At 41.3% G+C, this 24462-nt stretch overlaps 1 protein-coding gene across 3 annotated transcripts in view; it reads right to left on the minus strand.

Annotated features, from left to right (window-relative positions):
• LOC111267451 (uncharacterized) overlaps window positions 1–23683 on the minus strand; it is a 140547-nt gene extending 116864 nt beyond the window's left edge. Inside the window, exons 1-2 of one of the 3 annotated variants that reach the window (XM_086971331.1) lie at window positions 23251–23683; window positions 5834–6014 (exon numbers count right to left, since the gene is read on the minus strand). In XM_086971331.1, the coding sequence (XP_086827457.1) occupies window positions 5834–5894 (61 nt within the window). In that variant the 5' untranslated portion in view covers window positions 5895–6014; window positions 23251–23683. Of the gene's footprint in view, window positions 1–5833; window positions 6015–23250 lie in introns of those variants that run through there. The other 2 variants (XM_086971330.1, XM_086971329.1) reach the window with 2 other exon arrangements.
• Between the last annotated feature and the right edge of the window lie 779 nt (window positions 23684–24462).

Raw genomic sequence — 24462 nt, forward strand, 5'->3', positions numbered from 1 at the left:
AGCCCCCCTCCGGCCGCCTACGCTAATATGATGGATGATCGGCGATGAGCCATCGTCCATGGTCGATGGCGATAAATGGATATATGACCCAGAAATACTTCTTCGCCCGCTTTTTAAGCTTTCCTCACACACTGCCGGCGCCCCCATTACGATATACACAGGCACTATTCCAGCGGCATCTCAAAGGTAGGGTCTGCAATAGCGCGTTGCCTATTTAAGGCCAACAGCTACCGTCCAATCGTGTTTGCGGTGTGCAAGCGCAAAAGAACACTGGCAACAATCCATATATAGATGTTTCTTATATGTTCGCATTGCATCACGTTTAGGGCCACATCTGTAGGTACATCCGTACGACCTATCGTTGTAGAATTCTGCGCAGCAGTGCGTATTCAGGGTGGAATAAAGGTTTAGTTATTTTTGGAATCGAGTTGATTCGCGGCGCGAATCAGAGCAGAAAAGCTCACTTTGTTCCTTCTTAGTTTGGGAGTCCATTTCACCCTTGTATTCCTGTCTCTTCAAGCTACTGGGGAATTCTGGCCTGGCGTTTTTGTTCTGTTGCTATTACGGGTTCGTGGGAAGCTGTCACCAAAAGTTTATGGCTGGTCAAGGCCAAGGCTTGGTCGCGACCTGCAAAATTGTTGACGTCCACTTGAAGCCCAGCCAAGTCCCGATTTTCGAATAAGATAGGCTTCCTTTGGCTGAATAAAACAGAGTTATAGATCGGGGGTGTTGATTCAAGGTCATCTTGCCTTTCGTTGATAGAGGAGATGCACCGCCACTCAGATGCACCATCATATGCAAAGGATTTTTTAACACATTGACTATGAGCAAGCGAGACTAGAAGACTAAGTAGAGAGCACAAGCGAATTACCGGGAATCAGACGAAAAAAGCCAACGAGTCACGACGGGGGACACATGTGCCATAGGAGCTGATGGAATCTATACTAGGGGAAGGTACGCTAGCAGCGACGAACGAAACATTAAGATCGAGAAAGGGTGACGGGGCAGCTTCGACGACCACTAAGGTCGCTGTTATATGGAAGGCAATGAAGAAGGAGATTTGAGCGACCTCTTATCCGTTTGCTACAGGCTACTAATGATAGCAGATAGCTTAAGGATATTCGTACAGGGCTATGAGGTGAAAATTGCAAGCCGGCTGAATTCGAATAGGGTGACGCCTATATCGGGCTGTTTGAAATCATTAAATATTACGGTGTTGGCCCGAGGACAGTCTTTGAGGATTAAAATTGGCAAAAATACAAATTGCCAAGCAACGAGCAGCAAGAACTTAAGTAGTAAGTAGAGTTAACGAGCTCGTTTTTCATTTCCAACGCGAAATAAGCGGTGCAGAAGTGTTGCCGTTCCGATAACAAAACACATGATAATACCCATCGTCTGATTCAATACTAATGCATCTACGTCCTTGTAGATTTGTGACATTCAAAAAAAAAAAACGATCACGATATGTTTCCGTCTTGAAACGCAATAACAGAAGAGCAATTAAAATTAACACCGTACTAAAAGAAAAAAAACACTTGGTACGTACATTTGTTTATTAGCGTCTTCTGCTCTGTCAATGACGCTTGAGCGAATCTTTAGACCAGCACTTGTCAATACCTGTAGATGTTTAGATATGGGTTAGAAGAAAAAACTTGTGACATTGTCTTAGTGTAAATAGAGAACCAGATGCTTTTCAAAATCGACACGAAAAAAAGTGAGAATTTATTATAAAAACCCTCCGTAAATATGGGAAATAAGGAAACAAGCAGGCTAATTTTCTTTAGGTCTACGACGCTAGGCCTTTCGTGTTTTACAGTCTCTAACGTTATCCATTTTCCCAGTGTTCCCCGTATGTCAAACTGCTTTTGCTTTGCATCAGTTCTAAAAAATCTGGCTATTAAAAAATGTAATGTTTTTTCACATAAAAATAAGCACAGCGTTTCACTCAACAAATGAATCTTCTATGAACTTGCCATCATCCTCGAGGACCTGGTCCGCTGTTCCAAGCGGTTTGTTTGTCGCAAGAACTTTCGAGTTTGGTGTTAAAAAATTCTTCCAGCCAGCTTTTGGCACTGTTTCAATTATCGAGTATTTTAAAGAATTTTCCCCTGAAGTTCCTGCAACGGCGGTTTTAACGACCTCCGCTGTGTGTAGTCTCACATCATCGCTGTAGGAAGGGGTATCTTTATCTTTTATGCAACGAAACTGGGCCGTATACAGGTTCACGTTGATTGTTTTGTTGCCCTTGAGGCATTTGCTAGTGTGTAAGATCCTGCTAGTCTCGCAAACGTAAATCGTCGACATTTAATAATAATAATCGAATATTCACAGCCAATCTCTCGGCGAATCAACTTCAAGCTTCACAAACTTTCAGTGATCCTTTCAATTATAGGGCCTTTGGTGGATGTGGCACAAATATCCTTTCTGATGTTATCAATTAGATAAAATAAGGTAAATCAATAAGATAAAGTGAGGATGAAGAAAGATTTGTTTCTATTCAAACGAAAGATACATCTTTGCGACCAAATCCCTTTCGCTACTCAACGCAGTGATGACTGACTTAGGTGCTGGCAGCCCTATAGGAATGAACGAACTTTGTTGAAATTACGGAAAAACGAGCATTAGAGCCAAGCATTTTGATAGAACAACGATACAATATGCAATTTATGACTTGCACTAGCATAGATATTGTTATATGGTGCCGATACTAGCACGACCAGCTTAGAACAATACATAATATGTATAAGCGTCGAAACGCGCGCCACGACATGGCTCCGTTCAGTCATTTGTTCCACTATCGTAATGAAGGTAAATATCGACAATCCCTTGCCAGGGTAGGTGCTCGATGATGACCTGCTGCTAGGTAACAGGAGAACGAAGCGCTGAGCAACAGTGATTGATAAGAGACGGCTGCGATCAATCGCCCGGTGCAGATTGATTAAATACGACCGATTCATCGTTTTATTACGTTAGATTACTGACTTCTGACATTGGCCTGTCATAAAAACTTGATAATAATAATAATAGCAGTTATCGTAATCATAATTGGGTCATATATGAATCGTGATTGCATGTATTGTCCATGAATGCGGCCCGTTTGGACGGCTTGTTTTGTTTTCGTCTAGTACATCGTTAAGCGTCATTTCAGAGCTTATTTGGTTGGCGTCATCGAATATATAACCATACTTAATACGTGCAAAACGTTTAAAATTTACTTAACCGTTAAAAACAGTCATTTTCACAGGGAAGATGTCAGAACGTTCGCGATTTGGACTTTTCTAAAAAACAATTTATTTATAAATGGTGTACTTCCGACAAAATAAACATATTTATATGTTTATTTTGTCGGAAGTACACCAGTAGAAGGTTTCTATGTTGGATGTCGAGATGGAGTTATATGGGCTCCTAATGATTTGGTGCAAAGGTGGTTGTCTTCCGAGAGAGGCTTGTGGTTATAGAAGTGAATGATTAGGGAGTCCGTGATTATGCCAGATCGAAATTCATTTGGAATTATAGCAAAGTGGGTTTCCAGCCATGCGTCGTACCCGACCTAAGCACGTTTGGCGTAATCCATTGCTAGTCGTGATGCACGACCGTGACTATATGAGGTGTGAATAGGCAATACTATCCGGCCGCTCTGTCAATAATACTTCTTTAGAAAATAGCCATCACGCGAAGTACATGTGACACCCTGCGCTCGAAAATTCCGTACCTTAGTTCAGCTTGACACAGAAACAGGTATATAGTTCCGTTAGGCTTACAGGCTGGCTTCTTTACTCATATTTGACCCGGATCCCTGTTTCATTTCTGAAGTACACCGGCCCATAAGCTTCGAAGAGGCTCATGTACTACTAACACAGTGCAGTAACTTTCAAAGAACTCGATTTATATTAGGAAGGTGGAATCATAGGACAGGTGAAACCGTGGTACTCAATGAGTTACTGGGTGTGATTTTTCTCGCGATACAGATTTTTTGCCCTTCTAAGTGATTCTATCGTTCCTTTCGAGATATAGTGCAAAGAAAGATTCAGTAACGTACAAATGAACATATTTGATAGTACACATTTTCAGAAGCAATATTCCGTTGTTTAAAAAATGGTCTGATTTATGTTCCTAGTGCTCAATGTAAGGAGACGGAAACACACGCCTGCTATATAGCAGTTTTCTAATTAATTTTAATAAATTTCTAATTAGAAAAAAAGATCTAGTACTCGGCCCGTATTCATAGATATTGTTCGGTAATTTTCAAATAGTAAATTCTCAGCGCATTCTATTCCTTCGGAAGAAGACTATCCGTAAACTAGGTAAGAAGTCACTACTGTAACTTGGTCAACGTATAAATTTGTTCTCCGAAGTTACACAAATAAATTGAAAAAAAAGGCATAAAAAACTACTTCTGTTAATAACTAACTAATTTCTAAAATGATTGATTTTATGATCTGCGGACAACTTTCCGGATTGTTCTCAAGTGTGCGTCCACTATATCGTAGGAATGGAGACACTCAAATATTTGGCATTATGATAACGCATATACAACGGTGTACTTACTATCATCGACTGATCATATGTAATTATATGTAATTATTTAAACAGCTTGGTAGATATTTTTTTTTGCAAATAGATCTGTTTAGCTAGAGTCAACACGAAGGCGCCAGCAGAAAACTCGTCGTTTTACTTATAGCATTCTCTCGCTGATTTCTTCGACGAAAAAATTAGGGCACTACAGGACTAGGCTAGAATGGTACCCGCTACCATGAATAATAGTTGGTAATTAAGCTAAGCCTCGTTATACACGAAAGATACAGGGACATCATACGTCAAGCGTGTCCTATTTAATGCAGGCTATGAACAATAGAGCTATAACGTATGCCGCCACAACAAGCGTACAGAAAAAAAATATTAAAATAAACCTAAGACGCTTTTGTTGAATAATTAAGTGTTTATTTCTATACTGGTTTCTTATCCGCAACAACAGGGCCCCGGGCCCCTATACACTAAATGTAAGTGTTCCTTATTGGCACTTTTTTTTCTCTATAGCTCTCGCATCGCTACTGTTTATAGGTTTGCTATTCGAAAAGGTTATATTCTAAGTTACTGTTTAGTTCAAGCTCATTGCCTTAGAGAGCTTCTTACTTTGATAATATAAAAGTTAGGTATTCGTCAAGGATTCGAGCCGTTGCACCTACGACCTCGCTGAACGCCTTCAAAGCACTAGAAGGCCTATCAGCATTATTGCACCTCTTTCAGTCCCTAGTAGAACTCTTGCAACGAAGTTTTTGTCGTCTTTTTCCTGTTCCACTGTATAGAAACACCTTGTTTCTTTAACAGTGCTCATTGGCCACGGGTTAAACTATCGATTTCAGCTAACAGTATTCTGCATATAATCTCCGACGAAGACAACTACTAATCGGCGCTCCTATTTTGAAAATGAGCCGTTTGTATCCGCCATGATGGCTCTTTCTATTCAACAACCCATAAACGTATGCCGACTTCCAGCAAATCAGAGTTCGTCCCAAACATCCCGTACAAATATTATACACTATTTATTTATGTACGTGTACATTTTTTCCGTCAGAACTGGCCATTACCAACGCACCTTTGACACTTAACGAGCAATCGAGAACCCCGAGTGTCGCTGGCTGTAGACGGCTCTCTCTCATAACTAGGTCGGGACGCGGCGAGGTAATCTTGAGGTAATACGGCAGCTATCCTGTAACTATAATTTGACGGCATCCACCCCACCGGTGATACCCGACATGGATGCGGACTGCGCCAAATACCGAGCGTTTGCGGTAGTTATAAAAAAGTAAATAAAAGAAAAACGAGAACCTACCTTTATCTCGCTGAGGATGCTGCAAACGAGCTGTAGAAAATAAGCTCTCGTTTACGTTCATGACAATGGGGAAAGCTCAAAATTGCCATGTGGCTATGGTTCCGGGATGCCCGTTTCGTTGCAGCAAGTAAATTTTGCACTACCGACCACTTCGAGGCGGCCTCAACAGATGCCCTCTCCACTGAAAATAGAATTATAGAGGAAGTAAGATATAAAAAAAAACTCCCGGGTTCGGTAGACCTCTGGGTGATGGACAAAAGATACAAAGAACATTTAATAGGATTGTTCGTTAACTAAACTGAAAAACACAGTTTTTCCTGAAGGGTGACTTTTCTATAGCACAAGGGCACTATTCAATAGCAAATAACTGTAGCAATGGAAAAAATACTTCCATGTGGCTACGGACAAATACACACAGATATGAGGCATTGAAGATATGTTAAGTTCCCGTTATCTTATTGATGGTGATGGCGTTTTTTCGGGAAGGTCCAACAGCCACTATGAAAGGGAAAATTTGTGCACACCAAGTAAAATAATAACAATATGAAAATCGGCGGCAGGTTTGTGCGTTCGAAACGCTTGTAACAGAATTTTTTTTATTAGAACTAGCAAAATCCTCCTGCGCCAACGATCAATTCAGGACAAGGTCGTGCCGGGGTGAGAAAAGCTTGATGAGCTGATATGCCTAGCAAGTAAGATAACTAGGGGCCATATTATATTATCAAGAGACGCAAGTAATGAAAAATGTGCATCGTTGCCATTGGGACTTGTGCCAGTATTTCGGCTTGACATCAGTCTCTTTCTAAATATTTGGCCGAGCATTACCCAGTGTAGTAAAGAAAACCGTCTACGCTTCACCAAGATAGTTGAAAGCGCCCCTCGAATTATGTACCCCGGATTTCTGTCGGTAGCAGTGAAGCGTCGTTAAAAACGCTCGACTGCTTTATGCTATTATATAATATCTACTTTTGGCTGACACACCGAACTCTAAAGGCCTTATTAAAAACCAGAAATTTTCCCTAGATACCATAGACGAAGACGTCTGACATTAGCCTTTCGAGTTACAAATGCGTCTATAAAAAATGTACTAAATTTATGATAACGTATTTGGCGGTGTTAGAGTAGGTGGAAGATATTAAACACTGCGAGTATCCATGACTTCATGCATAGACTGATTTATTTTTAGCAAAACTAAGAAGTACATTTATTTTTGCATGTTTATCATAGAATGGGGATTGGCCATAGCTGATACACTCGGTTTGTACTCCGTTCTGTTGAGTACAAAGCAGGCGTGAGTGTAATAAAGTGACCTTAATCTTGTTTGTCAATTTAAACAGAGTAAATCCAAATCAGTTGGGAACAAATAGCGGGTAGCAAAATCCAGAGGGAGCGGGAACAAAAGTATATCATGCGCGCCTAACCTAACCTAACCATAAAGTCTGACCTCTAATTTTCATGCAACATATAAGGAGCCAGCTTGTGAAGGGAAGCCTTTGAATGTCTGTACTTGTTATTGTTCAAGTGTATGGTGTACATTGCAGTATCAGCCCTGTATTCTGTGAGATCAGCAGTATGAATCTAGAACCAGAACTACTTTCTATGTCAAGATATGATCCGTCAAACGCGTTACGGTAAGCCAGGACGACTATGGATTTGGCGCAATCGCCCTACGAAGAAGCGATGACCAAGGAAGCAGCTGTTGCTGCTGCTGCCGTCGTCGGCACTAGGAATTTTCGGCGAATTTTTCCTTTGGCGGAGCGCTGACCGTTTTTTTCTGGCCATTTTTTAATAAAAGGCATAAATCCAAACTAACGCAAAAGATCGCCTGTGCGACAGAAACAGCATTAGCGGAGTCTCATTCGCCGCCAAAGGTTAGCTTCTTAGCGATTTATTTATTTAGCTGGCCAATAGACGGACACACGGGACTTAAGCCGGCGTTCGAAAACACCGTAAGGTAAGCAGACGTTGAAGGTTCTCTGCTCTGCTCGATCGAGGGATGGTCCAATGAAGAAACATTACGATTTCTGTAACGACAGTTACTAATGGTAGAACGATGATTACTTCGACAAATAACTATTATATTCAATATATAGACAATTCGCCGTAGAATTAATGTCGTCTAACGGCACACATGTGTTTGTCCGGCCAGTTCTTCCGTTAAGATTAGACGTAAATCGAGGATGTTTTTAGCGTAACGTACTGCATTGATCATAACGATTGCATAACCAGTACGTCTAGATACTTTGAAGACCTTGATGCTAGCCGGAAAAAATTGTAGCGTAAGCCTTTCGTTTATACCGACATGCCAGTGGCTATCATCGACAAAACCTACTTTTCCGCCGATTTGACGCAATAAGTGGTTGTTTTGCACACAGATGTCGCTCATGCGTTCCGGGTATATGTCTCTGGCTTCGATGACAGTTTCTCGAATTATTCGATAGAGAGAAAACCATATGTATATGGACAATCTAAAAGGAAATATTGGCCAAATAATTGGGATTTGTGGTCGCATTAAAATTTGGTTGGGATCTTGCGAAGTGAGCTGGCACCCAAATTTGGTCGTCGGCAAAATCTGACAGAAATCATCGATTTTCTAACGATGTTTCCTATGTTGGGGTGTGTTGACGTTTCGTGACTCAGTTTTGGGAGCGATTATATCTGCATGCATTGCCGGGAGGACTGCCCCTGTGGGCAGCGATGTCCGTTTTATGAATGTGTTTGAACTTTTTCTATTATTATTATTATTATTATTATAGTATTCAGAGTAGCAAGGCGTTAGAATAAATAATGCGGAGCCTCTCGTGGGCTAACCAATCGATTCACTTAACGCAGAAATGGGGTCAATCTGAGATTACACAGACCCATATTTCGTTGTCGACCAGCAGCTCACAAGGTGATGCCGTGTATTATCTTGATTCCCATTTGAATAAGAAGTAGATCATACGTTATAGGTAATCGTACGCTATGCATACGATGTATACGGCACGCTTATATGGACAAGAAGAGATCTGGCTAGAACTGTAAAAAGTCGCAGTTCTATTGTTTGTTGCCACCATTTATCTTGCTGCAGTTTCATCAGGTGATCATTGTATCATGCTTGTCTAAATAGTCAGCAATATATACGAATATCTACATCCAGATAAATCACTACTAACAGAAGAAGGAGCAAGCTTTCTTAACGAAATTATTTTGTTTCTCTAGATTGGTCACCAATAATAGTCGTGGCAGAAAATATGGGTAAGGCCACTTCGTTAATTTGTCTTTATCCGCAATCGATATGAAAAGTACTTGCCCCCAGCTATTTTGCCTTCGGTGGCATCACTCTGCAAATAAACATTTCTGGCTAACCGTAAATTACAGTTTCAATCAAGTTTGACAAATATAATGAAACGCGCTACGCGCCATTTCTGTCCAGTTGTACGACTAGGTTTATCTGTGTTTTAAAGGAATGGCTTATTTGCAATCTAACATACTTCGTAGTAGTAGTATACAATTTATGTAGCACGAAAAACTATTGAGTGCGCTTAATTAACGAACGTTATCGAGCTACCTGGGTCTGGCCCAAAATGAATCCACCGGCCCACGCTGTGAAAATATTGCCGCATTGGTTATTAGATGATCTAATAGAGTACAGCCTCTTATGGAGTCCCTCAGCGTTTTTGAAGCCGCGCATACGGAAAGATATAGGAACAACTACAAAATTACTTGCAGATAGCAACGTAACGGAAACGAATCATCCGGCCTTTAGTTCATCGAAATGCCGCATATGAAAGTTCCCCTACACTCGACTTTTTTTTTTTACTATATTCTTATAATTTCATCCACATGTTGTTCCGTACACATATGTACTACACTAGTTGCCATATCAAATGTATGCGCATATCTTATTTGGAACGCGGTCCCCTTACACTAAACATTTCAACGTGTCCCAAAAATCTAGCCTTGCTGGTTAGAAGTATAACCCAAAATACATTTCACAATAAACACGAGAAACTTATGTCCTTCGCCGTAAGTTGGCTCATGTATAGACTTATGACGTCGTAAAAATTCTGCCGTTTTGGCTTGCCGGTATTAAATTGCTTGGTCATATTCCGATGTAGTGTAAATTTAACCATTAAACCGCATAAAGATCAGAGAGATTTGGTTTTATTATAATGTTTTTTCTTATGAGCAAAACGATATAGTCGAATGTTATCTGCGTTCACTGTGGGCCCGTCATCTCGTTATTGAGACTTCTGAGATAAATGACCTTTACGAGGTCTGAGGCTCGCTGACTTCTCTGAGTCAGCTTATGCTTGAAACCTTTTTTGGTTGGAAACTGGTCTGGTAGTGGACCACGCCGTGGTTGCGTGCGAAAGTTATCCTAACTGGGAGCCCTTTTGCCAAAGTCCGTAAATGTAGTTATTAAGTGGTCCACGTTTGTGTTGTAGTTACGAACGTTCTACCTGGTTGATTATGGCGACCTCGTCTCAATTTGGCGTCACGAAGTTCCAGCAGTCGCCTGTGTGGTAAATGGCATATTCAATGAGAAAAAGTTGTAATTTTATCTAATTCGGCCTTTCACTCCCTCCCAGCATCAAGGCATCTCTGTGAAGTATGTGACATCGCTCAAGCTAGTGGCGTCTAGGCGTATGTTGAATTTCTGCTGTAAAGCTGTTGCGATTACGCGATGCCTCCTTTATTTAACATCTGTCTATACTTCAAACAGCACATTGGCATAGAGCGTCAGTTGATGTTATCCTCTATCCACAGAGTGACAAAATCAAGCATCCATCGAAGACTGTTGCTTGAAACGTGAAGCAAATGGCCTTCAGACGTACCGAGTTGTTCAACGTCAGGACGGACAAGGCGCGTGTGATGGAGACCTTTTATGCGAGGCAAAAGTAAAAGAGCCCGCTTTTTTCGATTCTATAGCTGTCAACGTTGTTAGAAACTTCGTCGCTGAAAGGGTCGTTCTTCGAAAGATATTTTCAATAACGATAATTCCATTTCGGGTTATCGTAACAAGTACAGGCATGGTTAATCTCATGCACGACGTATCTCGCTTGCTCTCCAGCAACTGGCATGTGCTGTGTTCGCAGCGCCATTTTCACCCTCTATGAACTTCTAAATAAATATCTATTATACAGTATATTTAACTATTAACGCGCGAAGGCAGCTATTTGAAAGCCAACTGCTGTAGTGGATTAGAAGTCTTCTCTCTTATAATTAGCCGTGATAATCATAAGTGATTGAAATTTGTTGTTGGAAAAATTTTCATTTAATTTCTTCATGTTAAGATATCCTATTACTCAAATTTAACTCAAAATAAATTTTTAATAAAATGCAACTTACAAGGTATCTTACGACCTGATGAACTCGAAATTTCCCACCGAGTTCGTGTGCGATCGTACAACCAAACGCGATTCATTTCAATATAGATTGGCGGATAAATTTAAAATGTTCAGTGTGAAGCTTTTGAAACTGACCTTTTTATTTACCAGGATTTCGTTGTATGTAAAATACTTTCAAATATATATATACACATACGTTTCCTTGGTCGTCCCTCTACTCTATGGCCCCCCGTTGGGTTCCACCACGCGAAAGGCTGTTCGCTCAGTGAAGGAAACCCTGATACCTTTTTTTCGTCTTTGAATAAGTGTAGCTATCAATTGTGTTAGCTTCAGTCACCTGCCTGAACCCAAGACCGAGACTCGTTCGATTCTGTTCATTGAAGTCGAGTTATGTCACTTCCGGAGCCGATCAGGCCGAGATCGGGCAACTGTCGTAGCCTCTAGCTGACTATTGAGCTTAGTGAATGGTCTGCGTCTAGCGTTTGCATCACATGAGGGAATGTCAAACAAAAGGAGTTTGAGTACACATGATACCGACAGAGAGGAGCGGTCAATAGAGAGAAACTTATACGAAATATTTGATAGGGTTACCATTATAATCTTCGACTGAAATCATACGGGAAACGAGCATATGCAGTGGATTGAAGCTGTGTACATGGGAACATGAAGAAAAGTATACATTTATAGACACATTGAAGACTTTCGAGAACCAATTTTTTGACAGATAATGGCTAGTAGACGTTATGTTATGGACAACACCTTGTCAGGTTTAAAAAATAACTAGGGTTTTGCTAAATAAAAAAAAAAAAAGACAAGAAAGCGGTCGATTCACATAGACGTGTCGGTGGCAACATGCATTTCTACTATTTTATATCATCGTATTGACGAAAGAATGTTACCGCGTAAATATATACATACACATAGTATATTTTCTGAAATGATATAGTGATCTATTCACTTAATGAATTGGTATTTTTGAGTGTTTCAAAGCACCCGCTTCCGACAGTCTCTAAAAGACTACAGAACGGTGACCGGTGAGCGCCCACCTGAAATAGATTGTGAAAGGATCGTATTGATCGATGATCCATTTGAAATTGGACAGCGGATAGCTTTCATTAAATTCAGGAAGGACACCTTCCTGAAGGTGCCATGGTCTGAGAATCTAGCCTTATCCATAGACCCATACACTATGAGCCTAAATAGGACCCGACAAGGTGGCCCTGTCGACAAGCTAAGTGACTTCTCAATGCAGAAAAATGCCAGGAAAGGACCCCGTAGGACCGTGACACAACGACGACCGTAACGTTACAAGCAACTTGCAAGTCTTCCGGTAAAAATTGTCACTTAAAAACTATGAAGCCACTACAACAGCAATGTAGGCTTCAGGCCGCATCGTTGAAAAACAATTAGGGAATAGAATTCGAGAAAACACCGCGTTTCCGTTGCAGCGAATGGTACGACGATTCTCGTGAGAATCGGTGTCTAGCCGACCCACCCGTGTTATCAAAATGGCTAAGTTGAAGTAACTGAAAATTTGAGCTCTTGAAAACTCGTGCAGTACGCTTCATTGGTATGCCCGTTTTATAAGAAACTTCTTTTACATCAGCGCAATACGTTTAGGCTTTAATGCGATACGTTCGCTGGTATGTCGTACTCTAATTAAATGTATCCTGTATATATACAGGAAATTGATTTGTCAAATGCACCAATAAACCGTCCTTAAAGGGTTGTCCCTGACTTGAATTTCTCAGAAACGAAAACGACGTCTTCACTATTATACTATCACCTGAATAGATCCATATATTGTCTTAGACGGCCTATTTAAATAGACTATAGGCCTGCCGTTCGGTTCTGCTGCCACAAAGCTTATTCTCAATGACCGCGTTTTTTACTCAACTCGATTGTTCATACAAAAACATGCCGCATCCTTGGTTCGGAGGTTACTGAACTTGTTCTTGTTAGGACCTGTTGCAGTAACCTTACGCTTATTTCGCAACTTCCCTAACATAACGATTATTTTTCGGCTAACGGAATTCGATCGGGCTATCATCACAGGAGCCACATCTGCAGCCGTATGGCGAAATACACTAAATGACCAATCGAACCCGTGCGTATGTGCATGCAGGACGCTAATCGGCCGCGCGATAACAAACCATTACGTGGACGACGAATGACCCCTATATCGTCACGGGCTAGACCTGTTTTGGCCCACCGCCTCTGGACCCGCCTTCCGTGCGATTCTTCCTACAAGGTCGAATCGGAACTGTCGCTTCTATTCTGTACATATGCAGCCTGTAAAGCCTAGGAGGCAGAAACACATGGTTCAATACTACACATAGTCTTTCGCAATCGAGCTTCAGGGACCAAGCCAAAACAAGGGCGATCGTCAGGCCTGTCTAGAGAAGATTACAATTTTACAGAGCTGGACCGAGGCTAGCAAAGGTAATAAATGATTGATGATGACAGACACCACTTCAGCATTGATGGTCGGCTTTCGCTTTCGATGATTTGCATGTTTCTTCGGCTTTATACCATCAAAGCTGAGGTGAAGGCTCTCTTCGTCCTGTTCTGTTAACTGGGTTTCGATATATTGCGCTTCTCTGATTTTGGCCGCAATCGCCCATTGTATCCTCCTTTCGATTGTAATGTAACATTAATGAAATATGGCGGCGGAGGATGATCGGGCTGAACTTCGTGTTTTTGAACTATTCACTTTCGTTTCAGCTGAGCTACAGAGAATCACTGCGGGACTGCCGGATCGGCGAAAGGCAGTCGTTAGTCGTCAATCAGAGCTGAGAACAACAAGACGTCTGATCGGAGCTGCCTAACTTATTTGGAATAGATCGTAGTTTGTTTTTGGGTGCACAAGGTAACAAAAGAGAAATAAGGGGTGAGCTAGCCGTTATTTGCACTTGTTATGAAGTAGGAGTTCTTTTTTGTTATAAAGTAGAGGCAGAGAACAAGCAAAAACACGCATTTGATTGGAAAAGATAAAAAAAAAAACGAAAAAAACTGCATGCATGTACGATGCTTTTTTTGTTAGTTTTTGTATTTTATAGAGAACAACAACAACAACTGAACCGTCCATATATGTATTAAAAATCAGCATTCTCATATCAGATACAATCTAATATTTAACTGAGTCGTTTACACAATTAAGGATACGCTGCTTTGCAGAAGAAGCCTTTAAGGTTGCCTTTAGAAAGCTGTGAAGGTGCCATTTAGAAAGCCTATATTTTACATCAAGTTTACTCTAAGTTTTTTTTTTTTGTTTATTACTTAGCTGTTTTGGCCAAAGTCGATGTTTCCCTCTAGATTAGAAGCTCCTTCGAGAGCTGGAAGCACGGGCATCGACTCCTTCGTTTAGCTTATAACCAATATCTGAATACTCTGAATTAAAGCTTGTTTACAATGAAAGTATACTTAAATAATAGGAGTTTTGCGTTCAGTAAATAAAGTAGGCTCTTTTACTCGGCAGTATGACTCAAGATAAAAACAAATTGTATATCTACAGTTAGAAAAAGGTACCACTTTTAAAAATGGGTCAAAATACGCGGGAGCCTATAAGACCCAAAATTAGAGTTGTGCTAGACGAATGTTAATCCAACACTTTTTTTTTCATACATTTTCGAGAAAGTTGTCCTGAGGCGTACATACTTTTTTTCTACACGGCATAATATTGCGTGCCAATGGCGTCTGCTAATTACTGTGTGGTAAGCCGATCTGTAATTCCTCTACTTTACAGTTTTTTTAATAGTTACTGCTATAGTTTTTTTTAACCCTTAAGGCTCATAGATGAGTCCCGTTTGCCTAACTTTGCCAGTTTGATATCCCTTGTCTTTATATTGCAAACGATAGAAATTCCAATAAAAAAAATAATGAGTGAGAAACGCATAGAAACTGTAGAAATGTGTAGCTGACCACATTCGTCATCTCAGTATACGGATCACGTGTACCAAGACTTTAAGGACCGGCCGAACGACACCAATAACAACACCGGCGTACAGAGGACTCACCTACTCACAGGCCTGCTGAGCTCCTGGACACAGCAACTGCAACCATTAACTTCGCAAGCCGCTCAGATTATCGGGACGCCGGGCCAACCGGCCACACTATTGCAGCCCCACCATCGACCACAGTGGGAACTGATTCTCGAGTCACCAGTATCTACCGAACACTGACCCACTTTAGCGAAATTGATGGGGGTTTTCGGTCGCTTTTTTAATCTTTCTCACTCGCATGGAGAGCAGATATTTGGTTGAAGCGGCAGGACGGGATGTATTCCGAGTCTTCATAGACTCCGTGATGAGCGTTCAAAAACGCTATGAGAAAAGCATGAGGGGAAACAGGCAGGCAGTCAACAATAATAGAAATACAATACAAACAAACCCTAACACACAAATAGACAAACATACCGCTCGAGCATTGGCGTGCATTGAATGAACATCAATACGAACTGCACCAATTTGTGCCGCGAGTCTAATGGCCAACGGACACACGAAGGCGAAGTAATGTAAACTCTGACAGAACTTACTCTTCAATTTCCCTTATGGAATTCAACTTCGAAAGCGAAAGAAAGCGGAAAGGTGATTGTTAAAATCCAAACAATGAAGTCGTATTCTACACAATATGCATTACAGCTGATCTAATTTTACAAACATATACTTAGCTATAATGTCTACCGGAACCGGTAGATACAATTCCGTAGTCAACACCGCCAATGCGAAGCCTAGCTCGAATATATATAAACACATCAAAATCGAATAGACGTCTTCGAGTAACAATTTCAAGCCAAAAACAATCTAATGACTCCCGAAATTTTCTACGCTCTTGTTAACAACAATCGATAACAGTGTTTTGGAGAAGTATTCCTGCAGGTAAGGGGAAACAATTGCCCTGACCGTTTGTTCGCCTCCTAATGGTTAGCTAAAAGTGGGTTACTAGTGGGTTAGTGTTAGGGTAAGTAAGTAATAGACTATGCGATGTGGGTACTCATCATATACCTCGATTCAAATTAAATTTAGCAGATACCTGCTAAGATGCGTTAATTTCAATGCAGGATTATTGTATTTGCACATGTTTGTGCTGTCTCCTTTGTACATGCATTAAAAGTAGAATGGTATTGCTCTTGTAGCGTAAAAATATTGAAAAATGCAAAATTAAAATATCGTATCACAATGGACTGCATTTTATTTTTTATTTTATTGCAAATTAATTCGAAAAATTAACAAGAATCGTTGCGTATCTATGCATAGGAAATCGTTCCTCGACCGCGGCACTTCTAGAATTTTTCAGATAATGAACTTGGCACTTCTCTACCAGCCTTTGCATACTTTCATTTTAAAAAATAACTGCGTAAAATGTGCCGCAAGATATAAATGCTCGACATGTGTTACACAATGCGGTAGATGTCAAGTAAGTGATGGCAGATACTTGCAAAATCGTTCATTAGTAATGTCGTCGTTTAATTAGTACCCTGTTTTCGAACGATAAGGAGATAGCACAGCCCCCCCTTTTTTTTTTTTCATTGTTATACACGATCGATCCGTCGACAGCTATGGAGAAAAAACACCCCAGTTATTGGGTTTGAATCCTGGCGTCGTCCTTCCTCCAGATTTTCTTGCTGAAGAGATCGTAGAAGGACATTCTTCTTTCGCGAGTAACACCTTCTCGTCCTTTTTCTGTCTTTCTTGAAGATTCTCCTCAACCGGATTATGATTATCATCATATTCTTCATTTGAGGTTGTTTTTAATAGCTGTTCGTCATTATGGATTGTTGACAAAAATATGATACGTTCATTAGATAATGAATCTGACAAAGAGGATCTAGTGCACTGGTTCGTACCGTCGTTTCTGTCGCATTCAGCTGGGTTCGAACCAACTCTGGTCATTTCCTTGCGGAACTGTTTTAAAAACTGTGAAAGGTTGTTGTCATCAGCAGGATGAAGACAATTTGATGGCTCCTTATGGATTCTTCGTACTGCTTCATGCACGTTCATCATACCACCACTGATTCGTTTATTTTCAAAGTCTTTACGACAGTCTCCAACGGTAAGTTTATCTGCAGGTGCCGGAAACGACACGTACACAGACTCGGCCTGAGTAGGACGCAGCGGAACAGGCCTTGCTATTGGTAGAGCGGGGGACATTCTTGAGTTAACTTTATGTAAATATTCGTCGAATATGGTTCGAGTCGAATGGACCTTTTGTGAAGTTTTGAAAAGATACTGATTCTCGCATACCTTGTCACTTTCGTTTCGTTGCATTGTTTCAAACGAATTTTTTCACCCGAGTCGTAGTCTCGTGTAGGATCGGAGATGCGAATCGGAAAACTTGTAAGTTTCACAAACTTTGAACCATCACTCTGTAGTCACGAGAAAAGGTAACGCAAGCGTAATCGTATCAATCTGTACCAACAGCGTCTCCAAATGGAACGCTAACCGGAAAGAGCTCAATGACAAAAGTCGCCTGTATATTTGAACATCGTTCTTCTCTCAGGACCTCGCCAGGTGTGCGCCTATCCGTAGGCCGGCCGCGAATTATCTTCGAAATGTACAAAAACCACAGAAACCATTCTCACCGAACGAATCGCTTATGTCGGTCAAAAATTATATGGACCAACCTTATGTAAATTTAATTCGCACGTATGTCCCTTCCTATTTCCTACATGAACTCGAGCTATACGTGCACGTTCTATCCACTCTTATCAGGTATTCCTCAACCACTTACTCAAAAGCATTTTAACAACGACAATTACATAGAGTTTCTATAACAAAAGAAGATCAATTTGAAAGCGGTGGCCCATTCAAATAGATTGAGAAGTGCAGACGTTTTCTGCTGTACATCTTCACAAAAACTTTAGAATGTAGAGATCTGTCATACGATAGCTATCAGCTGGAACGCTACAAGCCGTTTAGTCGAAACGCAGGATTTCGATCGCAGTCTTTTGTTTCATATTGGTTATTAAATCTGCGCTATAACATAGTTATGCAAATTCGTGCTTTAATGCCTAGTTTGTGTCACACATTTAAAGCATCGCGAGTTTGGAAGATTGATATTTCGGGGTCGCCCAGCGTCATGGGAACGCGCCGTAACCAACACCGAAACGATTTTGTTAAAATTTTGTCTCACAGCGGTAGTCTGAGCTCACTCAGTGACTACGTACACTTTGGTACCATGCTATGTGTGTTATTTGATTGGGGGCCGTTACGTACACGCGTATCAAATAGATTAGTGGGTAACGTATTTGCCCCTTAATCTTTGGGACACGTTGTGATGTAGCTTGGAATATGGGCATAGACAGATTTTGTTTTGTGCTGGCAACCAGCCGTCTCGGCGATATCAGATGTAGAACTAGATGCAGACGGCTGAACGTGAGACGGATAACTAACTCAACAGGGACGAAAACTTTGGAAAATTTCAGTATGGAGGCATCGGGACTTCAAAGGCAAAGTCCACGAACTAAAATAAACGAACAGTCTCCTGTTTCCAGTTTACTTGTAGACTAGCAAACATTAGATTAGGCTAATACTTATTTCTTATTATTGTATACAGCCAGCAATAGACGATGCTCATTGTGTTAAAATTAAATTCATTTTCGCGATGTTGTAGTAGTAATCTGTCTGCCTATTAAACTTCAGGATATGTGAGGTAGTCTAGGTTGGAAACAAGCGTTGACACGCTACGTTTCGTACTGAGAGCCTGTCGTTAGAAGAACGTAAAGACTCGAAAAATGTACCTTTTCCAAACCGGACGCCTTGCTTACCCGGTCATGTATATCTCTAACTCATTTTCAAGGATTCAAGCTAAACAAGTGCAATGGGATTGTAATGGTAAACTGAAGTGTAATGGTATTTTGCTTCGTGTGCCTAACGATTGGTTTGTTGATCCCGAGAGCTTCGTGTAAATATGAAGCGTTTCGTTCAACGTCAAGGAATGCTGATATTCGCGTCTGCGAGACGATCACAGCTGTACGAACTTTCTTCATGCTTTAAGCCGGTACTAATTACTTCACGTGGCCGCGGCAGTGCGGCGAAGTTTGTCAAGTTGAAATCAGGCTGTGCTTAAAGATCAAAATTTACGATGGTCTGTGGCATTGAGAATGCAACAGGGGCGAATCGAAGAAAAAAAAAAACCTATAAAATGGCATCTATTCGAGTAAAAGGCTTCATGATGACATATGTTCGAGATAACTGTCTTAAGATATTTGGTAGGCCTTGTCTCGTCCGGCGTTCGGCCAACCTATCAGGTATTCCACAGATCCCTTTTCGAGTACGGTACGTCTAATGATCTGACGTCTAATGAGTGTTTTTCCGTACGTCTGTTGGCGTACAGTAAACGTTGTCACTGGCGGCTGGCCTCTTCCACATTTTTCACATCCTATCTTAGCGCTGTTGCGCTTCCATTTTGTTGTTTGTTTATACATACAAATCTCTTTTACAGATCCAGTCAGTAGAGGTTTGTCTAGGCACCGATCCTTTACCTTTGTTTTATCGATCACTGTGCCGTTGCGCGATTTCGCCTAGTACCGCCATTAAATCGAACGTTCCATCAAACCCTACGATGAAGAAGCAGCCAATGGTCATAGCGTCATTGCTACAAACAAATGAAAATCAAGTGGCGGCAGCAGCTGCAATGCCGCGAATTATGAATGACTCGATGGAGTGACGGACGCGTCCCGATTCTAATTATTCTGAAGTTCGCTGTGGATGTGCGAGCGGTCGCCGCCGTACAGCATGAAAGCACAGATCACCAATGGCAGCAGTGCTTGATGATCACATACTTTGTTTCTGCTGTTGCATTTTGCCAGTGTCTTCGACGCTTTTTTTATTATCCCTCATGATCCTGATTAATGACTGTCCGATCAAGGTACGCGCCGACCGAGATCTCGCGGTTATCGTTATTTTTTGAGTCGAATTGCAGCTGCAGGTCCAGCAGCTCAATGTTGTACATACAGAGAAACGCAGACACCGTACACGCGTACATATCCTTTAGCGTAATACTACCACGACTGATATCTGTTGTCCGAAATGGCTGTCGTTTTAGTGGTATCGCTGAATCGGTCATGTTGCTTGTTCTGTTACAGAAAAAGAAAATGGGGCAACACAGACTCATTCCCCAACCTGTCTACCTATACCGTTAGGATGTCCTGAATTCGGCTTCCGATGACTTTCACTAAGTGACGAACATGCCTGTATAAAGATGAGTACGACAGATGTCAGTTATGGGCGTCGGTGCTATTTGGACCAATATTCGACGCAGAAATAAAGACAGGTTTAGTCATCGATGCAAACTACAAACGTGTCTATAGTGCAACATCGCTAGGGCTGGGTCTTGTTGGAAGTGGTCAAGAGGCTTCGGTCCGGAGAAATCGGTGGGCCCGTTTTTACCAAACGCTGTGATAAAAGGATCCAAATGCAATAGAATCACTGATGCTACGCTAAAATATGGACAACAGTAATTCATGTATATTTTAAATTGTACGCGAATTTATGCGTCGTCATGTGGCCATATCCCTTCACAGCCACAGAATATCGGTGTTTAAGACCCGTTTTCATAATAAAACGAAGAGATATTTGGTTATCTTCTATCGTGGATTATAGAACTGTGTGTACACTGTTGGGACCGTAAACAATTACCCCTACGGATTTTTCTATTTGCAACTAGAAAAATGTGGACCCATACGAAATTTTTGCTTGCATTTTCCCATCTTTTAGTGATGCCACGTTCTAATAGACAAAAAACTATCGCCAACTTGTGGGTATACTGCACCATTCGAAGCGAAGCTTCTGCTATATGTCTTCGATGTTTTGGTCTCAGCATGTCAATTTAATTTAAAAAATTCGTTCTTTATGACAGTGACAATGGAAAAATTAAGTGTGTATGAATAATAAGGGCAAATGACGTTACGCAAACGGTTTACGAGGGGCAATTTCTTTGAGAATGAACATCCAAAGCTGTACTCTAACCCGTGTAACTGTTCTTGTACAGGGTAGTCAGGGTTTTTTGGAACAGTATCTAAATAGAAACAGGTATTCCAACGAGGTTTTTTACCCGTACGTCAAATGTCAGGTATGGCGGACATGTTTATTCAATATAGCTACTGTTCATATCATTGGCAGTTTATATTAAAATACTTATTAGCTATCTTCAGAATGATCTTCTATATCTTTTTTAGTAATAGTCCTGAAATAGATGATATTAGCAAGTGCAGACACGGTAAGGATCACTAAAATACGCAAGCGCAGATGCTCGTACGAAGACCTTCGGTCGTTGTATTCCGAAGGCGAACATTTACCCTCCGTCATGCTGACTCGAAAAAAGTATTTCTAAATTTAAAAGAAGCATTGCGCATACATATATATACATACTGTATCAAGTTAACTAGAAAATAGCTCTAACAGCTTTTGTGATCGTAGAAAAATATCACTATGACGAATGTGACATATTAGCAAAGAAAACTGGGTTTGGGCTTAACGCTTAACGATAGATTATAGCGGACCTACGACAACATATGCTGGAGCGCCCCCCGACGCCCGTGAGCAGGACGCCAAGGCCGCTCACCAGTGTACTGAAGAACCAGTTACCTCGTACCTTAACAGGAAACGAATTAAAATTGCTTTCATAACATAACCTGAGTAAAAATCGTAATTATAAACAAGTTAAAAATAATAATCGTGACTCACCTTCTATCCCATTGAAATCATTGCAGCATTATTTCGAACGGTGTTTCAATAATAATTTGAAATACATTACGTAGTATTTTAAATAAGCGGCTCTTTATTGACATGCTACATCTTAGTGTACTATCTTACTTTTGTCTGTGTCTATGTTGGTATGTATGAGCAAGCGTAACTTTATTACAATATGTTTTTTGTGTTTAGCTTTCGTTCGGTTGGCTCACGTTGGATCGCCTGATATATCTGATAATAACAACCACATCGAGAAAATTGTACGACCACAATAAGAAGTGACTGTATTATTTATAATAACTTATATGAGGCTCTCTCGTCTGACTTGCTGAGGGTGGGTGTGTATCTGACATGATGCTGACGTACCTAAACATGAGTGTGCATGTCCATTCCGTACTTATATTGTTTAAGCGTTCACCGTACTCGTATTAAGGTGATCGCGCTCAACGGGCTCAGAAAGCGACGTGCCACATAGGCGGATACGTGCTAACATTACTACCTCACTAAAGGTTTAGATAGATAGCTGACGTGGTGTGTCCTCTCTTGTTTTCTATTGAGAACACCTATTCTGTTAGCGTGTTTCGTCTGTGTCTATGTTCGCAGCTAGCTGGATAGCCCAGAGCTACCGTTTCTATAGTGATCCGTTCGCCGCTGGTGCCTAGAGATGATCTCTAGGTGTTGATAGTATTGTTTCTGATAATTGTTTGTAGCTGAATCGCTATAGGCGTTCCTGTTCTTAGTTTTTTCTCCGTCTAAGAGCATACCATTAGCACCATAAGCCAACAACGAGCGGTTATCGTCGACCATTTGTTTCGACACGAGAAGCAGCTAGCTTGTTGTCCGCCTATATGGACCACTTGAGTCCATGATACTAGCCGGCATTAGCAGGATCCGACATCGGACACCGTATGGCTCGCTCACCCAACTATATGGATCAGCTCGGAACAGCCTGGAACTACTGTTTTTGCTATGAAACAATTAGTACCGCCGCGTCGAACGATAGCGCGCACGGTTAGATCTAACATACTACGCCACCGCCTCAGTCAACTAATAAAGCTGGCTCCAGAGAAAAAGGTAGGGAGTTGAGTTGACAGAAAAAGCAGAGCGTTAATTGTGATCATGGGGCCGCACGGCGTACAGAGTGGTAAGAACGAGCGTGGTCCGGTGGCTTACGGCCGTCGGTTGCGTTCCAGTCAGTAAAAAAAAACTTGACGTTCAATGATTGATGATTTTTTACTGATTGGCTGAGCTTATTTTTGTCGATCGGGCATTTTTCTATTTCTATTTACAACATTCAGTTATTTATCAGATATTTTATTGTGGTTCACTTCGAAATGGTTTGGAATCGACCTCTATTATTCCGAATAGAAAATCTATGAGGTTATACACATACCGTGATTAACTCAGGGTTCTACCTGTTGTCGAATATCCTTTCGTCGTCATTTTGTCCTTCACGACATTAACTTTTTGCTTAAATTGATCCAACTATGATGACTGTGTTACCGTTGCACTGGAAGGTGTTCATTTCCAGAAAACCAGATCTAGCATGTCCCGCTAAACGGGCGACTTTCTTTTTCATCATTTGGTCGCTCGCTACAAGCTTCCGTGCTTTCCTATTACGATGTACCACACTATCATATAGCACGCTGAATCATCCACAACCTGCACTATCGAAGTTTTAACTACTTTTTTCGCATCTTATGCTCATAAATGAGCCGAACTGTTCAACTTTCCCTATGACGACACAAGTCAACTTCCTTTGCAGCGTCTTGTTAGCACACCACATTGTGGCGGCCGAGTTAGACAGCCGACGAAATTGTCATGTAACTCTAATAAGCGTGTCTGTGGCTCATGTGCTGCCCGTTCCACTCTCGCGCTTAAATCTGGCGCCTTTTATCTGTTTTCACAATTGCCGCCACAACACGTACAAGATGAACAGTCTCAGCTGCCCACCTATGCGCTTCGCAAGCATCCATCTGCATCGTTTGTAGCAATACGGTTTTCTATTATTGCCTCGAACTCACAGGGCCATCTGCGATCGCTACCAGATGTATGGTAATTCGATGTAAAACGCTTGTAGTTGTTGGTGTTTTAACTAAGCTGCACCTACACAATGCGACAGCCATGCACAGAATGCGTGTTGCGGTCGACAATGGTAGTGTCACCCATAAGCTAAATAAACCTTCCTGCAACAGCGAGTCCGTGGTGATGGTAAATACTTCGTAAATGGAACAGTCTCCGTTCTAGGACTGATTTGGTCCAATGACTTAATAACGGTGTCCCGCTAGAACCTCAGTAGGAAGCACCTTTAAGTCAATCTCTCAAACTTTAAGCGCCTCTTATAATAATAATGACGCTTAGTAATCTTGGGGGTAGTCAAAGGTGTGGCTGAAGTACGTTGGCGTATCTTTAGTTCTTGAATCGCGTTCCGTAACGCGTTTGTCGGGCTCGGTTGATGAAAATGGATGATTATGGAATTCAAAAAGCATGAAGTGGAGTAGCCGACTCGCCCATGATAGGGGCCTGATCCGTCGATATTGTTGGGGAACTAGCCTGGATTGGTACCATCGATATCTTAGAGGCAAATTGTTGGCATTTTTGTTCC

This window comes from Varroa jacobsoni, unplaced genomic scaffold (genome assembly GCF_002532875.2).
Source record: "Varroa jacobsoni isolate VJ856 unplaced genomic scaffold, vjacob_1.0 scaffold_1191, whole genome shotgun sequence".
In the NCBI taxonomy this organism is placed as follows: Eukaryota; Metazoa; Arthropoda; class Arachnida; order Mesostigmata; family Varroidae; genus Varroa; species Varroa jacobsoni.